Here is a 20,347-nt window from a genome sequence, read left to right on the forward strand (position 1 = left end):
CAGCTTTTTCTTAGGTAGTTGTTGCTCTGATGAGCCCCATTTTAACAGATGAAGAAACTGAGGTAAGGCCTATTTCCTTAGCTAGTAAGTGGTGGAGTCAAGATTTTAAACAACTATTTTGATGTGCTGAGTGTATCACACTGTCTCAAAAGGGTAGGGATGTAGAATTCCCTGTGTGTGTATGAGTGTGGGGCTAGAGCTTACTAAGAAACAAAGGCTAGGGGATAGAAATCAGGTCAGAGACACTGAGAAGCCATAAGGGGTCCATCTGTAAAATCAGCTCTTTTATTTAAAAGTGCTACTGTGTATCCTCCTAAAACGTCATCCTTAGTAGTTTTTCTATTTTTTCCTCAGAAGAGTTTGGCACTTAAGAAATAACAGCTTGTGAAAAGGTAAAACTATTTCTTGTCTTGGTTGGCAACTGCATGCTGGAATGTGGATCGAGCAGTGCAGAGCTGTGTGTGGATATTTGTAGCTGGCAGAGACTTGGCAGAGGATGTGTGCAGTCCCCATGAAACATTTTGTGTGTAAACTGGAAACAAGTCACAGTAAGTTATATCCAGAATAAGACCCTAATATGTCTTCAGGATTGGGAAAAGTAAAATAATGTTCTTTATGGATTCTTGGAAACGAAAGAGGAGGCATGTTCAAAACTTGGCCTTTATTGCCTGCATATGATGGCTATTAAGAATAAATTAGGTTCTTAGAGCCATTGAACATTGGGCTAAGTGAGGGTTGGAGTTCATGTGCTTCAGAGGCAAGTGTGCAAAACGTTACTCCCACATCCTGTGACGTTGACAGGCATCACAAATTGATCATTGTCTGCATTACTCAATGTGGCCTCAGAATTTCAATACAATTCATCAGGCAGCTATTATCCATTGGCCAGAGCTGAAATCTTGATTAAAACATATTTTCCATCTCAGTTCTAATCTAAGCTATTCATTGTACATAAGGAAGAACTGAGACTTTAGTTGTTGCAAAATCACATAGCATTTCCATAGGATGTTTGGAAGAGTGGATTACTTTACATAAAGCCCTTGAAATAAGGATTAGCATATAGTTAATGTTATGTCAATGTTGCTGACTGTATTAATGGGATGGGTAGCATGGGATGGTTGGAATGTAGTAGATAAAAACATAAAGAGGCTGGGACAGCAAAGTGTAGGGAAGAGTGAAAAATGTGTGGCATTCAGGAGCAAAGGGTCTTGGTTGGAACTGCAGTGCTACCACTTACTGGTGAGGTATACAGCCTCTTGGAGCCTTAGCTTCTTCCCTTATAAAGTGGGCTATTAGTGTAAGATACATGTAATAGTTTTCTTGCAGAAGTCAAATGAGACAATAGGTGTAATGAAAAATTGCTCTATAAAGACTAAAGAACTAAAGCCATCTAAGGGCAATACTTGAGAACAGTGGAGTAAAGAATAGAATATGTGCACTATTTTCACAGACTCCAGTGTTGAAATCTTTGCTCTCATCTCAACATGTCAGTTTCACTCAGATCATTTCTTCAAGATACTTGTTTTGAGAATTCTACTTAGCTGATGAACCCAGTGGGTTAGAAGGATTATCAGCTCCTACACACCCATGCTGTGTAAAGAGCTTTGAGAAGCAGTTTTCAGCTGCAGAGGTTTGCCTGGTCCCCATTATACTTCCTTGGTGTTTATTGCCTTCCAATACAAGGGCGATTGAAAGATGGGGTACAAAACAGCCCCAAATATAAGACTTCATTTTACTACTTTATTGGCAGATGGAAATCTGGAATTAGCCAAGAATTAAGATAGTTTTGAGGTGGTATTTTGTGTAATTAGACAATGTACCCTGTAATTAACTGCATTTTAGCTGCTTCTCAATATAATTGGACTTGGAGCAAATAATTATTGGACATGCCTGAGGTGGTGTAGCAGACGCCTGAACTATTTATTAGACACTGAGGTCTGTGTATATGGATGTGTGTGCAGATATATCACAGGAAACAGAACACCTTCAGGTATTTGCCAGGATGCAGCGGGAATGATTCCCTTGGGACTGTGGAACAAGGGCCTGGGACCATTTCTCACCACTCAATTTTTATAGCCATTTTGTTCCCAGTGTGGACATGGCATAGTTCTAAAGTAAAATATAACACCTGGACTCTGGTGAAAAGAGTCCTTTTTGTTTTTGTTTATATTGCTATTCATAAGACATAAAGTTAGTTATGATTATAGCAAAAGCCAGGAATTCAGTAGAAAAATGCAGCCTATTTTGATTTCAGAGTTGCTTCTTTCTGGAAGTCTGGGCCAAGGCTCTAGGAGTTTTGTCATGACACTGCCATTCCAGAAAGTTCCTTCCTCATTTTGCCTAGCTGGTAAGTGTCTGTGTTATCTTTCTGAAGCTTGCATCAAAGTGTCCTTTCTGAAACTATCTCTGATGTTGCCATTATTCTTGAGTCAAACTTCTCTCCTAGTACCTGCCACATTTTGTGCACATTTTCATTTATTGAACTCTTTCTCCTACTATGTGTGTGCTGAGATACAGATTTAGTTTATATTTATATTGGGTCTCATGGTACCAGTGAAGGGGACCTGGCGTATGGTAGATGACAAATGAATATTCTTCTGGAATCCCTTGTATTTGTATCTTGGAGGAAAAACAATGTAATTTTTTTTTTTTCCCTCTGAGCTTTGACAAATGACTTGTTAGGAAAATCTGAGTGGCTGACTTTCTGTAATCCAGATGAGACCCAAACCAATATAATGATTAGATTCCACACCTGCCCTACTAAGATAGAATTCACCTCCAACTCTTCTTTCTTCTCATAGATAATCCAAGATGCATATAAATGTTTTCTTTATCCAATAAACATTTATGTGAAGCTGCCATTTGAGATAAAAAGGAATTATAGGTGTCATTATGGCAATCACTCCCAAACTTGTCAAGCAGCTGAAAACTTTTGCCTGATTTTTATAACATAATATTTCTGGAAAAATATTCCCACTTCTGAAATAGAGAAGAGGAGCCTATACTCTACAAAAATGTGATTTCCAAACAAAAAGATAGTTCTTGTATATACATTCCATAGAAGAGACTGATGAAAAAGGCATGTGTTCTCCTTTCCTATGTATTTGTCTGCTGGAAGGAAGGGCAGCTCTGAGAATTGAAAACTGAACACTAAGGAGAACACAAGTTAGGAGGCTAGTCTCAGCAACTCAGCGAGACACTGTCTCAAAAACAAAACAAAACAAAAAAGAAAAACAAACAAACAAACAAAAAACAAATTAAAAAAGGACTGGGGATGTATCTCAGTGGTAAATCACTCCTGGATTCAATCTCCAGTATTAAAAAAAAAGTTAAAGGACAAGATTTGGATACTTCTTGGTGTGTTTTTTTGTGGTTTAAAATCAAATGAAGAGTGGGAGAGGCAATTTAGTTTTCTGAAGTTGCATTAGTCAAAAATTTATAAGAATAGGAAGAAACTCAAAAGGTCAAGAATCATGCTGAAAGCTATCCTTTTAATCCTCCCTTCAATAAGACTTGGTGAAATTCTAAGACTTCCATTGATAAGAATCATAGATAGATGTTCCTCATTGCAATTTTTGTGACTTTCATTATTGGCATGTCTCATCTCCCTCCTCTGGCCCTTCATCTGCCATTTTCCTCTTCTATACTTTTTTTTTTTTTTTTAACCTGCCACTAATCTTATTCTCCAAGGCCTTTCTCAAAATCCAAATTACATTTAAAATACTCCAAACACTATTTTGCACTCCACCTCAAAAAGTCTTGTAAAGTGTGTGATGCTATAATGGGGGAAAATACCCCTGCTGATTTTAGTTTTCAATTAATACAATATTCAAGCAAAAGACGATACCAATTTGTGCCTTGGTAGCTGTGGGTCATGTATTGGGCCTGCAGTTTTCTAATATCCTTGGCAATTGCTTTTTGGGAAATCCCTTTCATCATGGAGTACAAATTAATATATAGAAGTCATAAGAATCCCAATGATAATATGTACCTATAGTAGTCACCAAAAACCATAATTAGGTGGTAAGAACCACAAGAAGTGAACAAAAGGATGTGCTTGGTGTTTGGTGAATATTTCCATACCACTAAGCAAATGGCTTTGAGGTGACCAAAGAAAAACCAGAAATAATTTTGTTACCTACCGTTTCAGTTACCTGATTTGCCTCCACTTTTTTTTTTTTTTTTTTTTAAATCAGGTTCCTTCAACACTAGGGGATGAACCTTTCTCATTGCTTTCTCCAACCATCCCCAAAATAAAGTAGATAAGTAGCTGTGTATCTACCTTAAAATATTAAGCAAGGAGAAAGTGATATAAAATTTATGTCTGATTTAAAAGGATACTGTAATTTATAAAGAACGCCTCTGGTAAAGAGGGAGTCAGGAACAGAATGGGAAAAGGCAAAATAAGGAAATTAAAATCATGATGATTTTTCCACCCTGCCTGCAGAAAGTTTAAATTGTTTGGGTGAAGGTGGCAGGGGAATGTCAAAATCCACCATGTTGAACTTTTTCTGTACCTTCTCTGTGAGAATTGAATCACTGGCTCACCACCAGCTGAGGTTGGAATTGATATTAGCAAGACTGACTGCTTGTACAAATCTCATTAGGGTCTGCTGATGGCCCTAGTGTCTTCTGTATCTTTCCCCAACCAATGCTGATTTCATTTCAAGCCATTTGCTTTGATAAGGATGACAAAAGGCAGCAATTGAAAAACAACAGCAAACTCTGAAATGACTACCACAGGCAATGGGAGCAGTTGCAAAGAAAGAACCGCAAACAAAAGCAGTAACTTACGGTAGCACTTTCGCTATCGCTGGCATTAGAAGAAACATGTTCTGCAAGAACAGCACAGCAAATTAAAGAGATACCAAGCATTGGAATGCAGCCAGAAAGGAAAGAAATAACACGCATGCAAGGCTACTAGAAATGTGAGCAAAAGGCAAGTCAAAGGCTGCAGAGTAGATTGCATTAAGAAAATTCAGGTAAGATAAAGAAGATGAAAACTTTATCTCCATTTTACTGGAAACTGCTGCTTAATTGCTGTTTCCTCCTTTTAGCAAACAAGGAAAGTATCTTTAATTGAAAAATAAATGTCAACCCAGGCAATTTTCTTTTTATAAATACTATGACCGATTCCTATAGCTGAATTTCCCGATTCATGTTACAACGGCCAGTGTGTCTCAACTGAATAGTTCCTTAACTATAAATCCAGGAGCTTCAAGTGTTCAGGCATGGTTTTCTTGCAGGCTTTTCTGTTTCTCAATTTGGGCCTTTAATTATTCTCTAGGAACACTGAATTTCAAATCACCAATTGGTCCCTGGAATCCCTTGAATTTTATTTCTACTTAAATACTTCATAAGCTAATTCTCAGGCTGAAAGGGAGGCCTGAAGATCTTTCCTGTTTTAGTGAGTGAATAGAAAATCTTGAAAGAAACAAGTCATTGAAAAATATTTTATGAATTGGTTCAATATTTTCTTGTTTTTTTATTAAGAGCTTTGCCTGAATAGCTATTGGATTTTGTGGGGATGGAATAGGCAGACATTAAGTGGCTTGACGCTTAGCATGGTTCTAGCATGAAGTCGGTCATTAATTCATTCTAAAAGATGTGGTTGTTTTTTCATATAAACACAGCTTAGCTAACACAGAAGGGATGTGTGTACTGGTTATATGCCAGAATTGGCGCTTTGGTTTCTGAAGTCATTTGCTTTCATCTGTACTGTTTAAGTTATAGATGATCAACTCATCAACATTTCTGTATATTCCTTTAGTTAAGTCAGGTATATGAGACTATTTGATTTCTGAAACTCATTGGTAATAACTTCATTTTTAAAAAAATGTTGACATGTATAATTTTAGAAAAACTATAGCATTATCTTCTAATAGTGAAAAAACACTTTAAAATGCTTTGATATTATACATTCTTGCCAGTTAAATGGACTTGTTTTGCAGCATAAAACTCATGAAAACTGAAGTATGAGTTAAATTTACACAAAGCTTTTCTCTTTTTAACACAAAGAGAAAGGTCTATGATAAGAACTGCATTGCTAGTTGGGCATACATGTTCTAAGTGCAAAGGGGCATTGGGAAAGAAGTGTGAATTAATCTGTGCAAGTCTGTTTTCTATCACTGAAAAACTGTCAAGACACGTACCCAACAATGGTGTGTTTTCATGGGCATTATTATCTTAAATGCCTTGAATTGGGATTATGGAGATTTTTAGTGATGCTCATTATTAATAGTATATGAAAATACTTTTTTTCCCTCCCAAATTAAAAATTTATGAATTCTCTTTGGTGGTACTTGATATTATGGAGACAACGTTGAAAACAATATTTGAATTTCACCCACTAATTCAAGAAAAATTTCACATCATATTCTTGTAGTGTCTCAAAGATAAAGTTTTCATCTTTAAAGAGATCAGTACTCCTGATCAGATATTGTTTCTATGTATACATATCTAAAAACCACTCCAAATAAACAACTTGAAGTATGAAATGTATCATTATGTGGAGTTATGTAAACAGCCCTTGAAAACAGTGTCCAACTCAATGCTATTGTTTTATAAAATGACATGAACTTATAAAAATATCACCCATAATTGTCAAATAAAATTGAACATGTGATATAATTGCAAAAGACACAAAATTCTGTTCTTATTTCATTGGTGCCTATACAATAGGATTAGTATTAAAGAAAGAAAAATCATAGTATATTGCTACATGGGAAAATTAGTTTTAATTGCTAAATGCAATAAGACACAGACTGGAAACATGAATAACTAGAATGTAAAGGTCTAATACATATTATTTTTTGTTCTATACTACAATAGACTTGATTATATAAGGCAGCTAATTAATCACTGATAGAAAAAGATATTAATACATATCTAAAACTTTATCATACAAACGTTTCAAGCAGGATCACTGCAAGTCAGAAAAGATCAAAGTTAATGACAAAGAATTATTCATGGAAGATCAAATAACTTAATGTTTATTTTTCAAGAATGCATGTTCCTTTTGACTACCAAGTAGCTCCTTTACTAATAGCAAAGTACAATTCAATTATGAAATTTGGCAAGGTAATCAAATATTTCCATGTGAAAAGGTAGAAGAAAGAACATAAAGTATATTTCTACTTTGCTGTTCTAGAACATTTAGCTCACCCTTTCTTCCAACATGGTTCCTTGCTCTTTGGGAAGAATTAGGCAGCAGAGCAAGTGATGCTATAAGGAGCATCAGGACCATGTTGGCCGTATCACATGGTCAGAAAGGGAAGGAGTTAACTGCAACAGAAGTTAGAGTGCCTGACACACTTTGCTTTTAAATGCTGACATGCAGAACAAAACGATTGGAAATTATTTTGTAGGAGCATTCACAGCTAGGTAACAAATAAAACTCGTATCTTGTGCATGCTAGGAGTGAAAGGCCCTCAAGAAAAGGAACGAAAGCCAAACTCAAAAGGAAAGGAAAAGAAAAGAAAAGTTACAGTGACCATTCCTGGAAACTTACTCAGAGTCTTTGTTCCATAACCGTCGTCACCTAATCCGGGGATGTCCTGCATGGAAGTCCCCAGAGAGAGCAATGAGAGAGGAAGAACAGCCACGGAAGAGGAAGGAAGAAGTCAGTGGAGTTGAAATGGATACTACCATGACAGACCGTGTTGCCTAAACAATCTGGATCCCACTCTGTGCTTTCAAAACAAACTTTTACCCCCAACTCCCTGGGCTGAGACTTAAGAAAGGAATTTCTAATTTGGAAAGCAACTCCAAAGGTATAAGCAGAAGACTGAAAATGTAAAAAGAGAGAGAAAAGAAAGATTTGGCAAATGCAATCTGTCAACATTGCCATAGAAATCCGCCTCTTAGAGGAATGATCCCCTCCAAGTTTCATGTCAAATTCTGAGACTTGGTGTCCACCAACACAATCTCACTGCGGAGCAGGTATTTAATATTTGCCGGGAGGGAAAGAGTGAGCAAATATGTCAGAATCAACAAAGGTAAGTTAACTGCTCCCAGTTAGTGAGCATTTCAAAAAGTATATGAGGCAATGAAATCCAGTATTTCTGCCCAGAAAGGAAATCTGTCTCAAGCCCTTACATGAGAGAAAAGGCAAACCAGACCCATTCCTGGTCAAAAGATAAATGCTGGTTAGATGGGAAGTCCCAGCTTCCACATCTCCCCAGCCAAAGCATTCTCCAAAGAACAGCCACATGAAGGGAAGGATCCAGACTGCAGTCAAACACTGGTCACAGTAGTAAGACCTGACCTGCCTGCCTGCTGTGTTGTTTGCCTAGGTGTGTGGCGTGGGAGAGCCTACGTCATGCGTGTTGCCCGTGAAGGATTTTTTTTCTCTTGTGTTGCATGTGACATTATCTTGGAGAATCTACTTACGTTCAGGATCACTGGTTTCCTGCTCACTCTGCTCCTTGTTCTTGTAGAATGGGAATTTTCGTGAAAAGATGAAGCTCTTTTTACGCTTGTCATTGAATGACTGTGAAGGAGAAAAGGCATGGGGCAAAAACAGGGGACGTCTAATTGTTGTCACACTCATGCTGACAAAACAACTAGTTTGTAAAAGCAGAGAGAGCTGTAGTGACGCAAGTGGATATTCCACAGAGGTGCCATAGTGTTCTAAAGGCAGATTTTCTTTTCGAGGAGTGTAAATTCTGAATGATGACACCTTGGAAAAGTCGCCTCATCATCAAAAGACTGCTCAGAGATAAATGGTGATGGAGGGAGAGAGTATTAAACTGGAAGACCCAGAGTCTTTGGCTCTGTATCTTGCTAGTCCATCACCTCTGAGAAGTAACTGAATCTCTCTGAACCTCGGTATCTTCATCTGCAAAATGAAGATAATGATAGTAGCTCCTAGAATGTGAGACTTGCCCAAGACAATATAAACAAAGACAGAAATGCAAATGGCATCTTACCATCAGGTAGAAAAGACTATTAGAGAAACTAGTTTTCTTCTCTGTCTAGTTATTCTTTTAAAATAAAACTTGAATTACCTCAACTTGAATTTAATTGAAAGTATACAGAGAAGTATGTAGATTTATGATATATACCAATTATAGTCTCACACACAGATATATGATAATTATAACATTTTTATTCAAATGATAATTTAAAGATAATTTAAGGAGACAGAGCACAAAGAGGTTGATTCCCATGCTAATATCACAGAGCCTAGTTGGTGACAGTCAGGAGACAGTCAACCAAAAGCTGTTAAAATTGCTGCTAAATTGGCATTAACTTGATATTCACTCAGCCAAGGGGAAGTGACAGTCATCATCTATATTCCAATAAGATAAAAATAATGTAAGAATGACTGTCTTTTAATGTGTAAACTCCTCCATTAGCTTAAATGAGGTCAAGTTAAAAATAATACATATATACATAATATTAAAATTATTCATTCAAGTGACTATCTTTTAGTCACCTAAAAGACTTAAGAAAATTCCATTTATTCCACCATTGCTGATATTTTTCTGAATGCTTTGAGGAGTTCTTCTTTGGGGAAATGTGTCCACAGTTATTTTTCAAGGTATAGGCCATGCAAGTCTTATTAATTTTATATTCATATGTCATTTAAAAATGTTTCACCAGCTTGATTACCATCCAGATTTGATTGATTTGGTACTGAGGGTCTATTCACTTCTTTAAAAAGTTAAAACCACTTCCTGCACAGGTTTTAAAATCAATGTGCTGATGACTCTAAAGGTACTCTGTAAAGGGCATTTAAAAAGTGTCAGTGCAGTAGCAACGGCAGCTGGGGGAAAAAATACAGAGCAAGCAAGGTGACCACTTGGACGGAAAGAGCCGTGCTTGGATATTTGTACTTTCTCCCATTGGTGGGATACTTGTCATGTGCCCTTTAGATCTGAAGCTTGACAAAATTGTGCAAATGACTTACTCTCTTTGTGTACTCATGCACTCCTATATCAAATATCCATTTTGGTAATCATGTTCATTTAGGAAACATTAAATACTAAAACATTAGTGCTGTCATTCGGTAAGTTATCTGTTACATTTTAGGTACTAGCAACTTTTGCCAAAGTTAACTGAGCTTTATTGTATGTCACATTAAGAAGTTTAATGAAAAACAATAAAATATTTAATAATTTATGAAATCGGGACAAATTTTATACTTCACGGGAAAGAACAAAAACTACATTCTTAGAAAAGTTACTTCAGAAGTTATTACTCTGTTGACAGCACCTGTGTTCAGTATAGTTTTATCATAATTTGTAATTGAAGATTAGTGTTCAAAGACAAGGTTGGGAACAGTCCCCAAATTTTCCCAGGTAAGAATGATAAACTTTAAAGGAATATTAAATATTCTTGCATCACTACAGTTTCATGCCACTTTTACATTTCAAGCATATTTAAATTTCAGTAACTGAAAATAAAAGAAAAAATATGTAAGTAATGGTATGTGATATTTGCAAGGCATGTTAGACATTTATCTTCAACAGTACAGATGATTTTTCATGCAAAAATTATGAATTTTCATGCAAATACAAAACAATGCCAAGAGGAGGAAAGCCTGGGGTGATAACATACAAACAGATGGATAAAATAGAGGCCATTGGGGCTTAAAATGGGACTGCATGCAAACCGTATTAAATTGTCTAAAGGGTCAAAGGAAAATGAAACGGTGTTGTCTGTGATTAATTCTTTCATGTTTCAAAGCAAGGAATGTAACGTGTTAACATTTCCCAAGTATGAAAATGTTGTGTATCATGAATTATCTGATTGGGACATAATACTTAGCACCACACTTTTTAAGAGAATAGAAAATACATAATACCTCAGAAATTATCTAACTTAGTCTTATTAGCAAATGCCATTTTGCATCAGAATTAAAGAGAAGGTAATGGAATTATTTGGGTTACATTTCCTCACATTTATGGACACAAAACGAATTGACACAATTTCAGCTCACACAGATTTAAAAAGTCATGTTTGGGGTCTTAAAACATTTCAACTATAAAAGACTGCATGTGGTTTATAAAGCTCTAATATTATTCTTTATTTTTATTAGACAGGTGTAAGACCATTAATATAAGTGTTTTGCTGCTGCAATTTGTTTTTTAATATAGAAAGGAAAATTTGTTACAAGAGTGCTAGGTAAAAGTAATAAATCAGCAAGCACTTTTGCTATTTATAGAACACATGATTCTAAAGTAACTGAAGGCCAGTTTACAGCTTTATTCTTAATCATACTTGATCAATGCTAGTCTTCCTACACTACAATATCTTCAATCATACTTCATTTCTTTCATGGCAGGAAACGTCTTTGAATAGAGACTTCAAAAATACTAATTAAATGTGTGTAAATTGGCATATCTCCAAATTCTTCTTTGGAATTTGACCTGAATTACTGTGTTCTTATGAATTAAAGTGATAAAACAATCCCTAACACTTATTGAGCACTTATGTGTGAAGCTTGGTTCTAAAAGCTCTAGCTCTGCTAATTTCATGAATTTTCATACTTGCCCAGAGTCACACAGATAGTAAGCAGTGAAGTCAGAAATTGAATTTGCAAATATTCCTGGTTGCAAATATTATTGTTCTTATGAGTGCAAGACATTTCTGCAAACTTAGCCTGATTCAAGTTTATAATTAAAATTATTAGTATTTAAATGATACCACAATCTGTCTAAATCTAAAGCTTCACTGCTTGGAGATTACTTAAGCTATCAGATGCTATCAGATTCAATGATGTCTTTTGGCTATCCTCTATAATTTTTTGGATACCTATTCACATATTTGAAGGCTTTATCACTTTTTTTATTCTTATGATAATGAGAAAAAAAAAGAATTTCAGTGGGATAGGCCATGCATGGCAATTTAAAGAAAATTGCATGTGACAGGCAAATCTATAGCGAAGAGTGGATTGGTGGTTGCTTAATGCTGGGGTACAGGGAGCAGAGAGTGAAAAGTGACAGCTAATGGGAATGGGGTTTCTTTTAGGGGAGATAAAAATGTTCTAAAATTAGGTTGTGGTGATGGTTGTATAATCCTATGAATGTGCTAAAGCACACTGAATTGTATACCTCGAAGGGGTGAACTGTATCCTATGTGAATTATATCTCAATAACTCGGTTTTAAGAAAAAGAACCCCTCCCCAACCCCACACCACAAGATGAAAGGAAACAATGAGTAGGTTTCTCATTTTATTTGATGTAAATATTTTAAAATCTTTAATTGAATGAGTAGAAACCACCCTTTCCAACCCTTGAAATCAGGCAGATATGTCTTTTGTTTATCTGATTGTTTTATCTCAGTTAAATGAATACCTTTCATGTTGTGACAGACATTAGAATACCCATATCAGGAATCAGCATCCTATCACTGTCACTCAGAAATTGCCAGTTGTTAGGTCAAATAGCATGAAATTGCCCAGCCTGACACCAAGATGTAAGGCATTGGTGAGATGACTTCAGATAAAATACATGTTCCATGAAGAAAGAAAACAAAACAAAAACAATCACTCTTTCTCCCACTAAAACTCCACACTTTTAAGGACACATGAATGAATCTTGACATATTTTTATCCTTTCATCCAGAAAACTTCAAAACTAGGAACGTGATCAGTTTTTCTTCTCATCAGGCTGTCCTAATTTCTCAAGCTTCAAGTGTTTCATAGTTATAAAATGTCACCATTGTGATAATGTTCTCTGGGTGGAATTTGGATTTAAATTTATATTGAGCTCAGATACACCTTTTCCGCAGCTGCCTTATTTTATTTTTTATAAAGACTTTTTTCCATTTAATTGTGTTCCCTTGGGCTACCACCATAAATTTTACTATAAATTTGGGCTACCACCTTGTATCACACATACCTTATTTTCATACACATGCAAAGAGTTTTAAAACAAGAGCTGGGCACAATGGCATAGGCCTGTAACCCCAGTGGCTCTGGAGGCTGAGGCAGAGGGATCCTGAGTTCAAAGCCAACCTCAGCATCTTAGAGAGGCCCTAAGCAACTCAGGGAGACCCTATCTTTAAACAAAGTACAAAAAAGGACTAGAAATATGACTCAGTGGTTAAACACTGGGTTCAGTCCCTAGTACCCTTAACAACAACAATAAAAACCAAAACAAAACCACAAGAGATGTCAAAAAGTAATAATATGACAAAAGTTCTACTTGTACCAAAAACAAGAAAACAACACAGAGTAAAACAGATAAGAAGTACAGAGAAATCAGATCCATTATGACTATCATCATTGGCCTCGTGGTAATAGCAAATAGTTTATTATTTAGGGAAATGTGGTAGCTGATCTTCTTTGATCTCAAAGGATAAAATTCAACTTAAATTGTTTGCTTATAAAGGAATCAAAAGTTATAGGATCCAACCATTCTAAAAAGGTTCTGAAAAATGGAATACCAGGTGTCTCCTGTTCCTGTTTTTAATTTTCCTATTTATATTATTTCTGGGACTGGTTATGCTAAATAAAAGCTTATTACTTAGCAGTCCAAGTTGAGGAGCTTAATGCCAGTTGAAGAGATGAGGTAGCCAAGAGGCTCTTACAAAGAGCGAGCCTGGAATCGTAAAGTTGTTGCTGAATCTTATGCTGGAATTAATGGTCACTCAGATGCACAGCAGTCCTTAATTTTGAGGTACAAGACATCTATATCTGGGATAGCATATCTATTCCTTCCAAGAAAATGTGAACCTGCTCTCCCTCATTCTCCAGCCTACCCTAAACTACTACTTGCATTTGTTTCCCTTTATAGCATACAACTCAAAAACCATTCTTCTGTCTCCTTTCTTTGAATATACTTGAATCATACTACAAATGCTGCGATATCACATACACTAGAGGTCAGTGAACTGTGGCTCATAGGCCAGTCCAGCTCACTATATGATTTTGTAAATAAAGTTGTATTGGAGCACAATCAGGCCCATTCTGTATGTGCAGTCTACAGCTGTTTTAGAGCCACAATAGCATTACTGAGTAGTTGAAAAAAGCTCATCTTGCCCAAACAAAGTCTAAATCCTTTGTAACTGCCCCTTTCAGAAAAAGTTTTCTGATTACTGACATGTACTGCTTTACCTAGGGTCACCAATGAACTCCGGGATGTTTAATTCAACATTTATTCTTAGGTCTGACTTTACTCTATTTTTGATCTATCTATTAGACATAATCAGATATTCAAATAATAACTCCCTAAATAAGAAGAAGAAGAAGAAAAATGCACCATTACTTTTGTTGTTCTTTGTGGAGCAGGAGGTGAGTACTGAGCACCTCTATTCTACCATCTTGATCTCTCTTATACTTTAAATTAAACACCTATATTCTTCTAAACACAGCAGAGACACCATTCTTTAAAAACTGATGTTTTGGAATCAATGTCATGCTCCCAGCCCAGGAAGGCAGAAATTGTAGGCTTGTTAGGATCCACAGGGACACTACCTAGGTTGGGATATTTCTCCCTAAAACACTTGCCTCCTTGAACTCTGATACACCTCTATATTTTCACTGTCCTATTAACCCAGGAAACCATTCATCTAGAGTCTCTTTTGATAGATCTTTCTCATCTTTTCAGTCTTTAAAGTTCAGAGCCCTGAGCTCAATCCTTGTTTCTTTTGTTCTTCCCTCTTCTCTCCCCACACTCCTTCCTTAGGCTATCTCACATGCCGATGACTTGATTATACCCAAGTTTATCTCCAGTTTGGAATTTCCCCCTTAACTCCAGACTCATATACCCAATTGCCTACTAGCATCTCTATCTAGATGCCTTATCAACAGCCCTCAAAACAAATACTTGGTTTTCTTCCCATATCCCACAAAGCAAACAACAACAAAAATAACAACCTGTAACTCTTCTAGTTACCCAGGTTGAGTATGTGTAGTGGTACTTGAATCTCTATTTTTCTTACAACCTATATCCAGTATGCTTGTAAGTCATGTTCTCAGATTCAAAATACATCTCTATCTTCACCATTACTTCTCTAGTTCAAGTCACCACTATACCTTGCCTGGAATTATACTGACCTCCAGCTGGCATTCCTACTTCCAACCTATTTCTGCTATAATCTATTGTCCTTACAGCAACCAGGGTGATCTTTTAAAAATTATAATTTAGACCATGTCACTCTGTTCAAAAGTCTCCAGTGGTTTCTGTCTCATTCAGAATAAAATCTAAAATCTATACCATGGTCTACAAGGCTCTCCATAATCTGGCTTTTAGCTACTGTTTTGATATTACTTGCTACCAAGACTTCTTTGTCTCTCTATGCTGCTGCCACACTGGTCTTGTTGGTCTTCTTCGAATGCTCTAGCACCATCTTGTTTTAGAGATGTTGCCTTAAATAAGTCCTACAGATGACCTGGGGTACCTGGGCTTCCTGACTGGCAGCTCAAGATCATCTTAGGGTTATTCCTATCCCAACCTATGTAGTGTCCTTGTGGATCCTAACAAGCCTACAATTTCTGCCTTCCTGGGCTGGGAGCATGACATTGATTCCAAAACATCAGTTTTTAAAGAATGGTGTCTTTGCTGTATTTAGAAGAATATAGGCATTTAATTTAAAGTATAAGAGACATCAAGATGATAGAATAGAGGTGCTCAGCACTCACCTCCTGCTCCACAAAGAACAACAAAAGTAATGGTGCATTTTTCTTCTTATTCTTATTTTTGAGGTGAGTAATTGTTGCAGAACATTGAAAATCAACAAAAGAGACTGGAACTTTGTAAGATTCCAAGACCATGAACAATAGCATAGAAAGAGAACCAAGTATTCTAGCATCTATCACCCTAGCTCTACAACCAAGGGAGAAAGAGGAAGAGTCTCCCCCCTCAGGGATGAGGGTAAAAGAATCCCAGAAAACTCTTATCAGTGTGGATGTTGGCAATCCTAGCTACTGGAAAGCTTCACTATACTCAAAGAATGGTAACCCATTTAGATAAGCAAACTGAAACCCGAACAGTAGCCTTGCTTTGGAGAAGGATCCTACATCTTCTCCTGGTGAGCACCCGGGGTACTGTGGGAAGAAACCATTTTGAGAAGGGAGTTATTGTTTGAACTTAAGAAATCCCTGGATATTCCCATCTCGGGACTCCACAGACATTCTACTACATTTGTTTGGGAGGTAGCTGCCTTGTGTACCCAACTTGTCCCAGCAAACTGACTGCGATCCATACCTTCTGGTGTCCTGCAGTATGGGGGACAGGTGTTGTGACACAGGGGAATGTGTCATCCTTGAGAGTAAGGGAATCAGGGCCTGTTCTCTGAGACCAAGGTTGTGGCCAGTGGCAAATGGATTTGCACTAGTCCCTACGTCCTCCACTGGGCACAAGTGAGTGTGTGCCTTCAGTCCTGGCCCTGCGTGGCGCTCAGCTGCCTTTACTGATGGTGGGAGTACACTGTGGTTCATGCTGCTACTCTGTCCACAGGGACATGCTGAAGGGATTTTCCATGACTCTGGCTGTTTCCCTGCCCATGGGTGCATTCTATAGCTGAAGGACTGGGGAGGGGAGCAGAAAGGTCCCAGTTTCAGCCATCACCCCACCTCTGGGGGCCAATGGTCAAAGAGTGCCAAGAGGAACTTTTCCCAGCAATAGTCGCAGCCTTGTTCCCCGGTGTGCACTGCCACTGGCAGAAAGGAACACCATCATCCTGGCTACTGCCCCACTTCTGCACCTTCCCTTTATGACCACGCGCTGCTATCAGGACTTGGTGTAAGCACAATAGGCTAGTAGTTCCTACCAATGCCTTCCCCTTTGCAGTTTCTGGTGACTGGTAAGGGGACAATGTTTCAGGCCCCTCACCACTGTAGGGTTTCCCTGTGCCAGTCAAAGACTCTTGCTAGTAGCAAAGCTAGAATCAACAGTGAACAAAGAAATCCAGATTGCCCGACAGGGGTCACCACTCCCACAGTGGGAGTAGCCGAACAGCACGTACATCCACAGCTATCTGTATTACACCTGTCTGAAATGCTAGAATATTCCCATTCTTGCATAGCTTGTAGAGACAGTGGTTCTCTCTGACTCTGCCATGGTGTACTCTTTGCCTAAAGTCATTAATAACAGACAAATAAAATATAGGGAGACTATATTCTGCTGCCCAGCTAGAATCGAAGCCAGCATTGCATAACAAACCAATACCTCAAGACACATCTTCAGGAGAAAGCTGCTTACTAAGACGGTTGCCCTGTGAAAGTGGTAAGGATACCTGATACACCAGATGTGCAAATTTCAACATGGAAGATCAAAAATATGAAGAATAAGAAAAATAAAAAACAAGGTAATATATCTCCAAAAGAATTTAAAAGGATGATCATAAAGAGTCAATGAGGGGTTGGGGTTGTGGCTTAGTGGTAGAGGGCTTGCCTAGCACATGTAAGGCACTGGGTTTGATCCTCAGCAACACATACAAAATAAACAAATAAAGGTATTGTGTCCATTTATAACTAAAAATATTGAAAAGAAGGCTCTTTCTTAAAAAAAGAGTCAATGAGATCCAAGGGAACACAGATAATCAGTTAAATTAAATGGAATTAGGAAGACACTGCAGGATATAAATGAGATATTTAACAAGGAGAAGTTTTGAAAAAGAACCAAAGGGAAATCTTGGAAATAAAGAGCTCAATACATCAAATAGAAGTAAGTTAAAGCCTCAAAAAAGGACTAGATCTAGTGAAGAAAGAATATCTAAACTTGAAGACAAGTCATTAAAATATCCCAGTCAGAACAAATTAAAAAATAAAACACCAGAGGACACCATTCAAGATCTTTGAACACCATTACACGATCAAAATTAATGCAGTCTGTAAAAATAAACAAGAAAAAGTTAGTGGCATAAAAACTTATATGTAAAACAACAGCCGAAAACTTCCCTATTATTGACCAGAAAAGATCTTCACTATAGCACAGCATAGTCAGACTGTCAGAAGTAAAAGACTAGGGGGATGGGGATGTGACTCAATGGTAGAGTGCTTCCTTACCAAGCATGTGGCTGGCCCTGGGTTCTACCCAGAATCACAAAGAAAAAAAAAAAAAATGAAAGGATAAGCCCTAAAACCTGCGAGAGAAAATTACAAGTCACATTAAGGGTACTCTTAAATTATAACTGGCAAGGCAGTTATAATGAGGTAAAAATAAATGAGGCAGAATGAGGTAGAATAAAGTCCTGCCAGGCAAGCAAAAATTAAGGGAATTCAGACACCAAACTAGCCTTACAAAAAATGAATAAGAAAGTCTACATGAATAAGTGAAAGCAAGATAACTAACTATCATTATGAAAACATGTGAATATATAGAACCCACTTGAAGAGATAAATGATAGACCTAAGTCCTTATCTACCAATATTAACCTTGAATGCAGACAAAATTTTCCAATTAAAAATACAGAATTGCAGGATGAATTAAAAAGCAAGACCCAACAATATCTAAGCCTATAGAAACTCAATTCTCCAGTAAAGACACAAGATTAACACTGAAAGCATAGATATGACATTCCAAACAGATGGAAACTAAGCAAGGAGGATAGCTATGTTTATTTCTGACAAAACAGACTTTAAGCAAAAACCAGTAAGAAGACACAAAATCACTATATGATGGTCAAGGGATGAATTAATCAAGAAGATAAAATGACTGTAATTCTACATGCACCTAATGTTGGAGAACACAATTTTATAAAATAAACACTATTTGACCTGAAGAGAGAGAGTGAATTCAATATAATAAAGGTGTATGGTTTCGATGCCCCTCTTTCACCAATCATTAAACAATAAATCAAAAGGAAATAACAGATTTTAAGCTATACTGTTGAGAAAATGAACTTCACAGATGTTCACAGGATAGTATATCTAACAGTCACATTCTTTTCAAGAGCATATGGACTTTCTCTGGAAGAGGCCATATTTAAACCACAAAATAAGTCTTAAAATTTTTAAACATAAAATCATATCTTGTATCCATTATGATCACAATGGAATAAAAGTAGATGTTGACAGTAAAAAATTAGAAATTACACAAATGCATGGAGACTGAACAATACACTTTTGAACAGTGGCTCACTGAGAAAGTCAGAAGAGAAATTTAAAGATTTCTCAAACCAATGAAAATGGAGATGGAGACTCAACATATCAGAAATGTGGGATACAGCAAAGGCAGTACTCAGATGGAAATTTATAGCAATGAACACCTATGTAAAAAGTAGATTTCAAATAAACAACATAATGATGCACTCCAAGGACTCAGAAAGCAAGAACAAACCAAATCCCAAATTAGTATAGGGAAAGAAGTAACAAAGATTAGAGCAGAAATAAATGAGAGACTACAAGAATAACACAAAACATCAATGAAACAGTTTTTTTTTTTTTAAAGATAGAGATTTGATGGATCTTTAACTGGATTAGCCAAGAAAAAGAATACCCAAATAAAATCAAAGCTAAAAAAGGAGATACTATAACCAACACTACAGAAATACAATGATTATGAAAAGCTGTATTTTAACAAACTGGAAAACTGAAGAAATGGACAAATATCTCTGATGAAACTAAAGGCAAAAATTCTCAAAAATACAAGCAAATTGAATTCAACAGCACATCAAAAAGATCATTTACCATGATCAACTTGGTTTCATCACAGGCCTTTGAGGATGGTTCAACACATGGAAATCAGTAAACATAATGTATCACATCAATAAAATGAAGGATCAAAATCATATGAACTTCTCAATATGTAAAGACAAAAGCATTTGATAAATTCAATATCCTTTCATAATAAAAGCCCTGAACAAAAGTATAGAAGGATATACCTCAACATATTAAAGAGGTTATATGTAGATATGACAAACCTCCCATCAACATCATAGTGAATGAAGTAAAGAGGTAAAGCTGCAAGCATCAGGCATAAGACAAAGTGTCTAATCTCACCACTCTTACTGAATATAACATTTGACATTGTAGCCAGAATGAGGTAAAATAAAGAAAAGACATACAAATAGGATGTCAAACTACACTTGTTTGTAGATGATATGATTCTATATATAGAAAAGTATAAAAACTCCATAAAGACTTTTAGAACTGATAAAAAATTTCAGTAAAGTAACATGATACAAAATCAGCATAGAAAACTAGTAACTTCTCTGCATACCAATAGTGAATTTGATGAGAAAGAAATTATGAAAGCAATCCTATTCACTGTGGCTACACAAAAAAATAAAACCCCTAAAAATAAACTTAGCCAAGGAAGTAGAAGACCTCTACAATTGAAATTACAACACTGAAGAAAAACACAAAGAAAGCAACAACAAAAAAGGAAAGACTTCCCATATTCATAGATTGAATCAATCTTCAGATTCAATGCAATCTCCATCAAAATGCCAA

The 20,347-nt window shown here is 36.6% G+C and overlaps 1 protein-coding gene across 17 annotated transcripts in view; it reads right to left on the bottom strand.

Annotated features, from left to right (window-relative positions):
• Dlg2 (discs large MAGUK scaffold protein 2) overlaps positions 1-20,347 on the bottom strand; it is a 2,079,243-nt gene that overhangs the window by 27,375 nt on the left and 2,031,521 nt on the right. For 11 of the 17 annotated variants that reach the window (XM_047516979.1, XM_047516993.1, XM_047516982.1 and 8 more), the window contains one exon: positions 8,392-8,491. In XM_047516979.1, coding sequence (XP_047372935.1) covers positions 8,392-8,491 — 100 coding nt within the window. Of the gene's footprint in view, positions 1-7,510; positions 7,557-8,391; positions 8,492-20,347 lie in introns of all 17 variants that reach the window. The other 6 variants (XM_047516996.1, XM_047516991.1, XM_047516983.1 and 3 more) reach the window with 1 other exon arrangement.

Source organism: Sciurus carolinensis, chromosome 11 (genome assembly GCF_902686445.1).
Source record: "Sciurus carolinensis chromosome 11, mSciCar1.2, whole genome shotgun sequence".
Lineage (NCBI taxonomy): Eukaryota > Metazoa > Chordata > Mammalia > Rodentia > Sciuridae > Sciurus > Sciurus carolinensis.